We start from the raw sequence: 13,839 nt of genomic DNA on the forward strand, positions 1-13,839 counted from the left end.
CGTATCTAGAAGAGAAAGGGACTAGAAAGCATTTAAAACTGTAGACAGCGGGCGCCTGGGTGGCTCAGTGGGTTAAGCCGCTGCCTTCAGCTCAGGTCATGATCCCAGGATCCTGGGATCGAGTCCCACATCGGGCTTTCTGCTGGGCAGGGAGCCTGCTTCTTCCTCTCTCTCTCTTTCAGCCTGCCTCTCTGCCTACTTGTGATCTCTGTCTGTCAAATAAATAAATAAAATCTTTAAAAAAAAAAAAAAACTGTAGACAGCAAGAAGGAAAAGGAAGACCAGAAAACTTCCATGACCCATCAATATACAAGCTACCCCAAATCTTCAAATTCCAGAATTATCTGTAAGATCGTTTTTAAATCAGGCTCTCATATTGTTGCCTTCAACAGTATCTGCCAAACAGTACCAAAAAGCCCATTATAAAATAGTTCTTTATTTCATAGTTTAGATATGTTAAATCATGGAATATGGAAATATGGAATATATGTGGGATATGGAAAATATAATTTCATTCAACAAAATTATAAGCACCTTGCCTTTAATAAATGGGTCTATCCCAAGAACCCAACTTCATGAAATAATTCTATTATGTTATCAGCCTATGACCTAAGGCTTTGAGAGATGGTTTACAAGGCTCTGAAGTCATGAGACACAGATCTACAGTTCAGGTATAATGAAAAGTGTACAAATATCTGCATGTATATGCATTCATACCATATAAAGTTCTGTATCAAAAGTTTTCATTACTTACCTCTTTGCCCAATTTCCTCTCGTAGGTTTTATGCCGTAGTCCTAATCCCAATAGCCCCACACCAACAAGCAGCCACAAAACTAAACAGAAAGAAGAAATAATTGTTTAAAAGAAATAAAGTTTGTCTTTTAAAAAATATTTTGTGAATAATGCTGTAATAAACATAAGGGTGCATAGATCTTTCCAAATTCATGTTTTCATTTTCTTTGAGTAAATACCCAAAGAAGGAATTACATGGTAGATCTGTTTTTAATTTTTTTTTTAAGATTTTATTTATCTGACAAAGAGAGAGAGACAGCAAGAGAGGGACACAAGTAGGGGTAGTAGGAGACAGAGAACTAGGCTCCCCACAAAATAGGGAGCCCTAGGACGGGCTTCGATCCCAGGACCCTGGGATCATGACCCAAGCCAAAGACAGCCACTTAACTGACTAAGCCACCCAGGCGCCCCTCTTTTTAATTTTTTGAAGAATCCCCATACTGTTTTCCATAGTGGCCGCACCAGCTTGCATCGATGAATGAATAAAGGAGATGTGGTATGTCTATTCACAATGGAATATAACTGAGTCGAAAAAGAATGAAATCTCGCCATTTGCAATGACATGGGTGGATGTAGAGGGAGTAATGCTAAGTGAAATAAGAGAAAGACAAACACTATAAGATTTTACTCATATGTGCAATTTAACAAAACAAATGAACACAGGAAAAAGAGAGAAACAAAAAAAACGGGCTCTTAACTATAGAAGAACAGACCAGAGGGGAGGTGGGGGGGCAGTGAATGAAATAGGTGATGGGGATTAAGAATGCTCGTGTGTTGAGCACTGAATAATGGATAGAGTTCTTGAATCCTGTACACCCGAAACCAATACAACACTGTATGTTGATTATCCTTGAGTGAAAAATAATAATTTTATGAAATTATTAAGTCCATTAGTCAAGGATTTTATGCAAAGGAGAAATGTCTAATTCCTGGGTTAGTTTTCATGTGTGATATGTATGCATTACCCACACTTGCAAATCACATTTGTTCTGGGATTTTTTTGTTTATTGTTTTTTTAATTTTATTTATTTGAGAGACAGTGAGAGCAAGAGAGATCACAGCACGAGAGGAAGAAGGAGAAGCAGACTCACTGCTGAGCAGGGAGCCGGACACAGTACTCGATCCCAGGACTCTAAGATCATAACCTGAGCCGAAGGCAGACGCTTAACCAGCTGAGCCTCCCAGGCGTCTCTGCAGCTCAGATTTTAAGGGATCTTCCCTGAAAATGCTCCAAGAACCATAAACATATACAATAAAAAATACGTAAGAACACAAGTCTCCATGAGCAGAAACCAGCAGGGGAAAAAAACTGCAGAATCATACTCACAAATACTTCAGATATTGCAGCTTTTAGAATCAGAATACAAACTACACATGCTTAACGTGTCAAAAAATAAAAGAGGGTATTCAACAGAGTATTCAACTAAGAAACAGGAGATTAAATTAACGATTAGGAAATTGTGTGAAGAAATAAAACAGACTTCTAAAAATAAAATTATATAGTAAATAGAATCGAAATTAGAAACTCAGTGGACAAGAAAGGTAGCAGTAGACAAAGCTGAGTAGAGAATTAGTGCAAGGGAGAGCTTTAAAACCAAGGTGGAGCGGCACCTGGGTGGCTCAGTCGTTCAGCCTCTGCTTTCAGCTCAGGTCATGGTCTCAGGGTCCTGGGATTAAGCCCCACATCAGCCTCCCTGCTCAGTGGGAAGCCTGCCTTTCTCTCTCCCACTCCTGCTTGTGTTCCCTCTCTCACTGTCTCTCTGTCAAATAAATAAAATCTTTACAAAAAAAAAAAAAAAAAGGTAGGTAGGGGCACCTGGGTGGCTCAGTGGGTTAAGTCTCTGCCTTCAGCTCAGGTCATGGTCTCAGGGTCCTGAGATCGAGCCCTGCATCGGGCTCTCTGCTCAGCAGGGAGCCTGCTTCCTCCTCTCCCTCTCTGCCTGCCTCTCTGCCTACTTGTGATCTCTCTCTGTAGAATAAGTGGATAAAATCTTTAAAAAAAAAAAAAAGGTGGAAACTAGGAAAGAGGTGAAGGGACACAGAGACAATAGTAAAAAGATCCAATACAATCCAGCTATAGTCAAAAAGGAAGAAGGGAAAGAATGAGAATGTGGCAATATTTGCAGAAATAAAACTGAGAATTTTCCAGAGGCGATAAAAGACATGATTCTTCAGATTCAGAAAGCCCAAACACTAACAAGCAAGATGGGGGGGAGAAGGGAAATGGATGGGGCAAGGCAGAAATCACATTCGAATATATCACAGTGAAACTCCAGAACACCAAAACAAAGAGAAACCCTAAGAGCTGCCAGAGAAAAAAGGCAGATGATCTCCAAAGGGGCAGAGATCACAGGACAGCTGACGGCTCAGCGGCAAGAACTGGAGCCAGATAACAGAATAGTATCTTTTATGCGCTGAGAGAAGAAAAGCAAAACAGAAAAAAATGAAAACAACAACAACAACAACAACAACAAAAAACCCCAACTACTAAAACAATAGAACTTGAAGGTATAATGTCCCAACTAGAAAGAGGAGTAGGAAGGAGGGGATAAGAAAAAAAGAAAAAGAAAACCAAATCAACGCAAAAGAAAGCAAGAAGAAGAAGAGGAAGAAATATACCTAGAGAAAGTAGAAAAAGCAAAAGCAAAGTAAGATGACAGAAGTAAATAATAAGGCATGAGAAATCACAACAAAACTAGATCACATTTTCAAGCGGAAAGACAAGACTGATGGTCCAGAACAGGCAAAACAGTGGAGACTGTGAAAAGATTCCGTAGTCGCCAGGGTCTGGAGGAAGGACAGAAAGATGAACAGGTCAAGTACGGGGGATGTTTAAAGTAGCAGAAATATTCTGTATGATGATACCATAATGGTGGAGAGATGCCACTAGACGTTTGTCAAAACCCACAGAACATACAACAAAAAGATGAGCTCGACTCTAAACCATGGACTTGACTTAATAATAATGCATCAAGACTGGCTCATCCGTTATAACAAACGTACCACACTAATGCGAGATGTCAAAAATGATGCTGTCCCTGTGGAGGAGTGGGTGTGACGGGGTGTATGAGAGGGAACTCCGTACTTTGCGCTCAATACATCTGTAAGTCTAAAACTGCTCTGAAAAATAAAATCCATTCATTTTTCTAAGAGACAAAGATAGTGGTTGCCATTGGGAGAGGCAGGGAAGGTTGGACAGGCAGAGCACTGAGCATTTTTAAGGCAGTAAAATTACTCTGTATGACACTATAATGATGGCTACAGATCATTACGTGTCCGTCCAAACCCACAGGAAGTACGACAGTAAGAGTGAGCCCTAAAGTAAACCACAGACTCTGCATGATAGCGATAATGTCAGTGTACATTCCTCAGTTATAGTAAATGTACTAATTGGAGTGCCTGGGTGGCTCAGTCGGTTAGGCATCCAACTCTTGGTTTCAGCCCAGGTCATGATCTCAGGGTCATGAGATCAAGCCCAGCGTCAGGCTCTGTGCTCAGTGCGGAGTCTGCTTGAGATTTTCTCTCTCTCTCTCTCTGTCCCTTCCTCTCTAAATAAATAAATAAATAAATAAATCTTTAAAAAATAGCAATAATTAAAAATGTAATAAACAACCCCGGGGGGGGGGGGTTACTGATAGTAAGAAAGGGCTTCTGTATGTGGGGCCAGAGGGTATCTGGGGCATTACTATACTTTCTGGTCAAACCAAAAGTGATTCTAAGAAATAGTCTGTTTTTAAAAAAATTACACAGAACTGTCTAAACAACTTCATAAATAAATGGTTCCAAATGCCTCAATCTGATGAGTGACCTAGAGAGTTCTGGTTCTTAATTCTACTACTGCTACTAATAACAACAACGGCAACAATAAAGACAAAGACTGTCAGGATTAAAAACAAACAAAACCTACCAAGTCTTAGTTTTAAGAGATATACTAAAAAAAAAAAAAAAAAAAGAACAAGAAAAGAAAGACATACCGAAAACATAAGAACACACAATACAAAACTGTAAATTTTTAAAATATCCCCAACGTCGTAATATAATCTTTTAAAATTATGATGGAACATATGTAAAGTATTTACATAATGGTTTTGCTGCTTTGTGATATCTCTTTTAGAAATATATTACAATTTTATTTAGCTTTATTTTTTTCTCTTTACACTATAATATTTGGTCATCTTTATAAAAATATCAAGTCACGGAGGATGTAGACCTGCTTTTACACGTCTTCGTATCCTGCATGGTGCTGTGTAGTTACGGAGTGTGCTGGATCCTAATACACTATCTGCAAACACTGTCCTTGCAATAAACATTTTTACTTAATCCAGCTCATTTGAAATTAGACCAAATCACAAACTCACTTCACTTCTGAATTTCTACTTCATCAATAGTCTGAATGTCACCATATTTAAGCTCCCCCCAAAAGGAGAACAAGAAAGAAAGACATAGTCTGAAATAGAAATAGTTCTCGTAAGAACAAAGCATTTGGGAAATTCTACCTGTGAAATGATCTTATCTACATGAGAAGTGAAACAAAAGTAATGCAGCGCATTTGTGGTTGAGACGAGAGGCTGTCTGAGATGTGCTTCAAAGTATGTCGCCAAAACCAGTAAGAAAATAGCTGTTGACAACACTGGCAAAATGTCAGTTATCTTTGGAACCGGGTGAAGGGTACTGGAGGGTTCATTATACTCTTTAATTTCATACGTGTTTGAAAATGTTGTTATAATTGAGTGCTTTAAAAGAAAGAAAGCAAAACTTACGGAGTTTCATGTATTTTTCACTCTTTTTGAAAAGGGCTTTAGGACTATTTTTGGCTTGAAGAAAGTCGAGGCTTTTCTTCGGACCAAATAGCATATTCAGGCCAATAATTAGCATCACGGTCCCTGTTAAAAGAGAAAGCAAGAACATATTGCATTTTAAGCCAAAAATCCTCCCTGTGGTAAATTCGAGGACCCTAGATTGCATTTCAGCGGACGTACCCTGAAAATTCAGTAACCGGCTTCATTTATCTCAGTACCTAAGCAATTATTCTAGTAGCGCTTTTGATCATTGGGATTGATCGTAAGAAAAGAGCGAGGGCTCTAGGAAGCCTGCTTTAAATGAGAAGACCCCAGCCTGTTCTCGATGAGGAATGTCTTTCCATTTCCTGAGAGTTTCCCGTCGTTAGGTTGGTAATAGCGTGTTTTGCTGCTGATTTTGCAGGGGAGGGTGGTGTACGGAGAAAGGAGCCTTTTGAATTGCTTTGGGGGACTGAGTTTTCAGCACTGAAGAGACCTCGAATGCATCAGGCTGAGGAGTACGAGAGGAAGACAGGTAGATTCTGAATCCGGCCGTGTTTGTGACCGTAATTCTGGCCTGGGGTGTCGGTCCTCATGGAGCAGACATCCGAGAACCCCCGCTGAGCCCGTTAGGGCGAGCCAAGGAAGTGGAGCTCCGTTTGGATGCATTACGATGGCATCTGTATGTAAAGTTTACATCCTTCTCAAGTCATACAATAAGAATGGAAACAGAGGTATGACTGAACAATATCTAAATGAGGAAATATCAAATAGAATTTAAACTTAGGTGGAAGACTGGCAAAAAAAAAAAATTACATGCAACTTGCAGGAAATGGCAGGGTAAGCTTGACAGTAAATGTATTACTAGTTTCCAGTTTAATACAGATTCTCTTTAATTCAATTAAAAGCTACGCTAGGGGCACGTGGATGGCTCAGTGGGTTACGCCTCAGCCTTTGGCTCAGGTCATGATCTCAGGCTCCTGGGATCGAGTCCCGCATCAGGCTCTCTGCTCAGCAGGGAGCCTGCTTCTCCTCTCTTTGCCTACTTGTGATCTCTCTCTCTCTCTCTCTCTCTCTGTGTCAAATAAATAAAATATAATCTTTAAAAAAAAAAAGCTGTGCTGAACATTACCAACCTGCCTTAGTTTTTGTGGCCTTATCAATATGTCACTCTTACTAAAAAAAAAAAAAAAAGTTTCTTTGTATGCAGCTATAATAAAGCCATTTCTGCAGTCCCATAAATAGTGAGAAGAAAACTGAAAAAGCATGTCATTCATAACATTCCAAAGAAATGAATTTAGGCTTAGGATGGCTCTTACTGTTGTTCGTTTTCTCCACATGGCAGACCCCTAAGCAAGCTGAAGTGAGAAAAAAGCAGGGCATTGGACAAGAAGACAGAGCAGGACAGAGTACACACACCTGAAAGAAACCAGAAGAAATACACAGTTTGCAAAGCCAAGATTACTGCAGAGGAAATGCAGCAATGCATGTCTCTAAGTGGATGAGAGCACGGGTGTTTACCAGAAATAGCAAATTCTCAGTTGTTTTTACACATTTCATATAATTCAAAGAAAAAAAAAGCTTCCAAGTCAGCCTTTCCTGCCAGATGCCTAGCTCAGGATGTAGAGAAGTTTATGTGAAAATGTACAGTTGTTGGAAAAATACCGAGGGCCCAAGGGGGAACTACAGGTGGAATTGTAGCACTCACCCCAACTGTAATTCTGTTGTTGTCTGCTTTTCTGTATGGTGTTGTCCCCACTGCGCTGACAGCACAGACTCTGTGTCCCTTCCATCCCTGGCGCCTGGCACCGTGCCTGGCACAGGCAGGAGCCAGTAATTTTTTTAATGAGTAAATGAGCAAATGGGAAAATGCATTGGTTAACCAACAAGGACTGAATCCCCTACAGACATGTTCTGTCTCCTCAGTTTTTCACAATTTTTATCCTGGAAGCATTTGACATGTTTTACTCAAACTAAAATGACAGGCGACATTTGATTTGTATATGTCTGTATCCGTCAGTACTTTCATCCTTGCCGGAAGGCGATTTTTAAAATAGTCAACTGAGCTAAGTTTATGAAATTTCCACTTTGGTACATCGTTTTTAACCACTGAAATGGAAAATATGTATTCTATGATTTGGGAATTTATCATTCATACTAAGATTCATGCATGTAAGCTATATTTTATTGGGAAAAAATATGGTAAATAAAAACCATAGATAGAAAACCTGGGTGACTCAGTTGGTTAAGCCTCTGCCTTCAGCTCAGGTCATGATCCCAGAGTCCTGGGATCGAGTCCTACATTGGGCTCCCTGCTTGGCAGGGAGTCTGCATCTCCCTCTGCCTGCTGTTTCCCCTGCTTGTGCTCTCTCTCTCTGTCAAATAAATAAATAGAATCCTTAAAAACAAAAAAACACACAGATAAGATTTGGGGGAGCCACAAAAAATAATCACAATTCCTTTTTATATTTATGAGCCAACACCAAAAGAGCAAGGAGCACACCATGATCCTACCTTTTCCTGACATAGCTCGTAATACAACTGTTACATAGTATTTCTTTATACTCTACTATGGATTAAATTTGGTTAAAAGATCTTTGCCATAATAAGTATTACTGAAAACAAGAGGGGACTGGGGAGAGAGACAAACCATAGAGACTCTTAATCTCAGGAAACAAACTGAGGGTCGCTGAGGGGTGTGGGGGGAGGGATGGGTGATGGACATGAGGGACGGTATGTGCTATGTTGAGTGCTGTGAATTGTGTAAGACGGATGAATCACAGACCCGTACCCCTGAAGCAAACAATATATTATGTGTTAATTAAAAAAAAAAAAAGAAAAAAAGTCAAATAGTTAAAAAAAAAAGTATTACTGAAACTCACTGATGAATTAAATCTTGTAAGTAGTAATTTACACATTCTTCCAGTTGTTTTATTTTTATCAAGAGACTCTATTTGAATTAAAAAAAAAAAAAAAAGGTAAGATCATCCTAGTTAGCTCCACCAGGCACATAAAATGCTAAATCCTAGTCAGCCTGAAGGGTATTTTCAAGTAGTTACTCTAATCCAGATCTTTCCGATATACTCACCCAAAAGCACATCAGATCTCTCTCTAGCATAGACACCTCCTGGCACAAATTTAAAAGCCGTGCACCATGCACAGAAAAATATCTCTAGAAGATAAAATATCATGGCAGTGGTCATGGCTTGCCCAGGGCTCGCCCCTGAGCTAAGAAGGTGTCCAAGCACGTGAGGCCACACAGACGCTGTGAAGACGGCCAGCACACAGCCAGAAACAGCGGCTGCCCCCGTGGGCAGGTATAGGAGGCCCGCAGCTGACGCTGCTCCTGTTGGTGACAGAGAGAGGAAAAGAATCAGTCAAAAAGGCAGAAGAGTCTCTTCCATTTAAAAAAAAAAAAAAAAAAACAGAAAGAAAGAAAGAAAAGAGGAATGGGGTTATAGGATGACTGATACACAGCTGTTCAGATCCCTAAGGGACCTCAAGGGCATTCAGGTCCAGCCCGCAGACTGACGAGCAAGAGAGGTCTCACACAGTTACGTGATTCCCTCAAGGTCACACGGCTCATTCCTTGCAAACCTGGAGGCAGAAGGTGAGTCTAGTAATTCTCAGTCCAGAGCTATTTCTTCAGGAGGTGTAGGAGGAGAGAAAAAGGCATTTTTAGGTTGTGCTACGATCCTAATAGCAAAACAAACAAACAAACACCCTGAAATAATCTGTAATACCAAAAATATGTTCATTTAATTTAGCCAGCCAGATCCAGGACATGAGGAAACATGGCAAGTCAGCGCGGTTTCTAGGATGTTTTTGTTAAGGAACTTTCTAACGGACTTCCCATCCGCTTAAATGCTGCCGCTTGCCCTGCAATATGTAAGTGGGCTTTCCCAAGCACACGTGCCCCAAAGAAGATGTGTCCGAGATGGGATGAGAGGGTCAAGGCATTAGCAATTCTGCTATAGGTTCATTCACGACCGGACAGCCCAGTCGGTGTTGAGGGCAATGCCACCTGCTGGGTCCGCTGCAGGTAATTCATAAATGTCTGCTAGTTTGCTGAGCCCAACCTGACCGCCTAACATTTCTCCCAGTTCCCATGAGATCAGTTCTGAGACAGCAGGTCAGGGTCTTAACCGTAGCCCACTGGGGATCCCTCAGGGTAACACCTTTCCGTCGAATGTGACATTCTACAGACGGTTCCGGCGGTGTATAACCGTGACCCATCCTTCCAGGATGTCTCTAGCACGATGCCCCACTCACTGCTGGGGCAAAAACTCCAGAAAAGGAGTGGGGAGCAGGAAGTGGCTCCCGCCAGGACACGCCCCCCCACCCCCCACCCCGTGGCTCATCCATCCGAGAGTCCCACTTGTAACACGGCTGGGCAGCCGTGGGACTGCCTTTCCCTCCCCGCCCCCACTTCAAAAAGAACATCACCCCGATGAACGTGAGAACCAGATCCCAGAGCTCTCGCCAACCCACAGAAGTTAACTCCACAGCAAGACCTTGTAATACGTAGGTCTGACAATGGTTATTTTAGTAACCCAAATATTATTTTATTTTGAAATCAACAAATGTAATGACTATATACTGTAAAAATTTTTTTAGAATACAGAACTTTAAAGCAGTTAAGGATTGCCTTAAGACCAAGCCAATCACAGCCAATGCTCCTATGTATTTTTCCCTTAAGTCTTGTTCTATGTATATATAAAAGTATTTTTATGTTAATGGAATCATACCACATGTTGAGGATGATATTTTACATTTTCTCATAACATTGTTTTTTTTTTAACATTTTTGTGTATATATACTGTATATATACTATACTCTGGGCAAATACCCCACAGGATAAGACACCATTTTCCTACTGTTGGCCATTTACAAAGCTTCCAGAACTGTGAGGAACATCTTTTTTTGTCAACTAATCTCTTACTCCATTTTTTATCATCTCCTTAAAATACTCTTTAAAAAACAGACTACAAGTACAAGTACCATGTCAAGAGATGAAAGCATTTTAAAGAGTCATTATTTATAGTCAACGGCTTATGAGAGGCTCTAGCAATCTTCTTTCCTCCAGAAACCTTGCCAAAAGTCTCACCTTGTGAACACTGCCAAAATGATCTCTTTCCAAAAATCTTTACCAAATTAATGATGAAAACAGTATCACATTGTGAGTTTCGCTTTTCTGATGATTAGTGTGAGCGAATTTTTCCTGTTTACCAGTTTACAAGGGCTGTTGTTTTTTGTTTCTTTTTGTTTCTAAGAATGAATCCTGAGTTGATACCCTAAATGAAAGACATTCTAATGACTGTTGTTTCTGTCTTACCACAAAGAATTATTTGGAGGGTGGGCACCTGGGTGGCTCAGTGGGTTAAGCCTCTGTCTTCGGCTCAGGTCATGATCCCAGGGTCCTGAGATCGAGTCCCGCATCGGGCTCTCTGCTCAGCAGGGAGCCTGCTTCCTCCTCTCTCTCTCTCTCTCTGCCTGCCTCTCTGCCTACTTGTGATCTCTCTCTGTCAAATAAATAAATAAAATCTTTTTTTAAATGGGCTGCCTATCTTTAAATCCACTACACTTGTATTTTTAAATAGGTTATAAATTCAAAATCCAAAATTCCAAAAGGTGACGAGCAGTCTCTCTGGCCCCGACACCCACTAGACCCCCTAGTGGAGGAAACCATTGTTAGCACTGTCTTTGTCTCTGGATTTCCACTGCCTCTGGATTTCCAGAGATCTGCTGATGGATAAAAAAAAAATATATGCGTGTGTGTGCATTTCTGTCCCTTTTTCATACCAGTGGCGGCATTTGACACACACCGTTAATCACTCTGCCTTTTTCATTTAACTCTGTATCTTAGCCGTTTTGTGTTTGAGACCGAGTCCTTCCAAGTAATCGCCTCCAAATCTTTATATCTAAGCTACCAAGCAGAATTAAGAGTAACTGAATATTCCAATAATATTTATAATAACGAATGTGCTAGTTTTCAATAGATCAAATTTTCCATACAATAAAATCATAGGACCACTGTATATAATACATTGGGCTCCTCTCCATGCATATGGTACACCTGTTTTTTTTTTTCTTTTAATAGGACTTTGATTTTAATAATTTATTTGCCACCAAGATGTAAAGCTCCTGTATCTTTGCATTTATAAAATTCTATTGGTCACTACCGTCATTTATTTCATGCTGAGACCCACTGGATTGCAAATTTTAACTGTACAATGAAAAAAACAAGATTTATTTTTCTACAGTCTGCTTTATGAGACGGTTTCCAGAGGTGGGTCACAGTGAAAAAGAGGCACCATTTCTAGATAATTGTGTGAGTTCCAACTTGTTTCTGGTGAGCGGAGGCAGAGCTGAAGCCCATGAATCGTGGCCCCACTTTTCTCTTTACTGCAAAGAGCCCCTTAGAAGCCTCAAATCTGCTTGCCCCTGAGGTCTTTTTAAACTATCATTTAATACTTCAGAGAGACAGCAAAACTAGAGTAGGTCTGACTCTACTTCTCTGGGGATATAAGTATCAGCATATCACTAGAGGTTCACGATTTTTCTGTCCTTTAATGAACAGTTTATATATTTCTGGGGACCTCCGTTCTCCCATGTTTTAAATGAAACTGCCAATTCCCTGCCCAGGAAGCATTTTGCTTATATCCCATGTGAAAAAGGCACGAGGTCCGTGCTGAAGAAACTTCCAGTGGGCCTCGCGGACCTTTCCACAATGGCGTGTAGAAGAGGCTGTACATGCTCCCTGCGGATTCAGCATTTATGAAAGTCTCCAGCCTTTTTCTTGAGGAATCTTATGAGGCATCTCTCTGATGAGAAGGAAGGGACTTCTGTGTTCTACTCCTACACCCACCCACAGACCCCATGTAGAATGTCTACCAGAAAATACGCATTTCCTGCAAGTAGAAACAGCTCAACCTGCCTGCCAGGCTTTGCTCCTACAGCTCCAGGAGGATGGGGACCCCGCTAAGCTCGCGAATGGAGCCATCTGTGCGGACTCCACGTATGTCTCCATGCGAGAGTGATGGCCCTCGGGGTGTGAAGAAAGGCTAGCCAACCCGCATCTTCTGTCACCGCTACACAGTCTCGAACCCACCACGGCATCCGGGAACACTCGGGATCGCCTGGTTAATGAACACGTATGGGGGCCGCTCTCCTCACAGAAACCAGAGATGCTGGTTTCTCTGTCACGGAGTAGGGAGCTGTTTATTCAACACTAAAGCTGATTCTAACTGCTTCTGCCTTTTAACAGGAAGGGAGAGGGTGGCATGATTCAGTCACAGAAATAAAATAGAGTCATAAAAATTAAGTAGTTGCTCCTCAGATAGGATGGTCTCCATCAGTATTCCGGGGGTGATGGGGAGGAGAGGGTCCCAGCCTTCGAAAGAGCAAACGTAGACCCCGAAAAGGGTGAGAGCTAAGGAGGGTGTTCCTGAAAACCAGAGAAGCAGGGACGCTTGGAGAGGACAAGAGGGTTGGCAGCGTGGTGACGTCCAAGCACCATCTCCTCAGCCCCGTGGGAATGCTGTTGCCAACACCCGTGGCTTGTTCGGGAGATGGGGCAGAGTATGGAGGTGCCATCAGGTAGCAGTAGGGAGCTACAGGAGGACGGAGGCAACAAAGTAGGAGGAAGCAGGAACCTGCGGCCAGCAGGCACTGGGCCCCGTGGTGACATGTGGGTCACAGGGGCAGCAGCTGGTGACCGCAGCCCCGCTTGGCAACAGCACAGAATGGTATGGCCGCCTTGGCCATCGGCTTCCACTCCGGGAGCACACGCCTGCACAGAAATCACCAGCCAGAGCGAAATGCCTGACACATCTACAGGCAAACTCCACGTACCTGTGGCCCACCAGATTAACCCGGAGCTGGGAAACCACGGACACGCTGAGAGCGTCAGTCCACTCGCCAAGCCCAGCAGAACTGCGCCTCTGTAAGAAAAGGACATGTTAGGGCGCCCGGGTGGCTCAGTGGGTTAAGCCGCTGCCTTCGGCTCAGGTCATGATCTCAGGGTTCTGGGATCGAGTCCCGCATCGGGCTCTCTGCTCAGCAGGGAGCCTGCTTCCTCCTCACTCTCTCTCTGCCTGCCTCTCTGCCTACTTGTGATCTCTCTCTGTCAAATAAATAAAAAAAAAAAAAAAAGAAAGAAAGAAAAGGACATGTTAGGGGGCACCTGCCTTCGTGAATATTTCATTGTCCCAAATATAAAAGGGAAATACACCTCCAGCCTCTTGGTACATCCGAGAGACAATATGA

The 13,839-nt window shown here is 42.0% G+C and overlaps 1 protein-coding gene across 1 annotated transcript in view; it reads right to left on the bottom strand.

Annotated features, from left to right (window-relative positions):
- Nucleotides 1-13,839, bottom strand: part of CWH43 (cell wall biogenesis 43 C-terminal homolog) — a 54,609-nt gene that overhangs the window by 30,122 nt on the left and 10,648 nt on the right. Inside the window, exons 6-9 of the mRNA XM_082728377.1 lie at nt 13,426-13,514; nt 8,660-8,917; nt 5,554-5,676; nt 755-834 (exon numbers count right to left, since the gene is read on the bottom strand). Coding sequence (XP_082584503.1) covers nt 755-834; nt 5,554-5,676; nt 8,660-8,917; nt 13,426-13,514 — 550 coding nt within the window. The remainder of the gene's footprint in view (nt 1-754; nt 835-5,553; nt 5,677-8,659; nt 8,918-13,425; nt 13,515-13,839) is intronic.

The sequence above is a fragment of the Mustela nivalis genome (assembly GCF_964662115.1).
Source record: "Mustela nivalis genome assembly, chromosome: 4".
Taxonomy (NCBI): Eukaryota; Metazoa; Chordata; class Mammalia; order Carnivora; family Mustelidae; genus Mustela; species Mustela nivalis.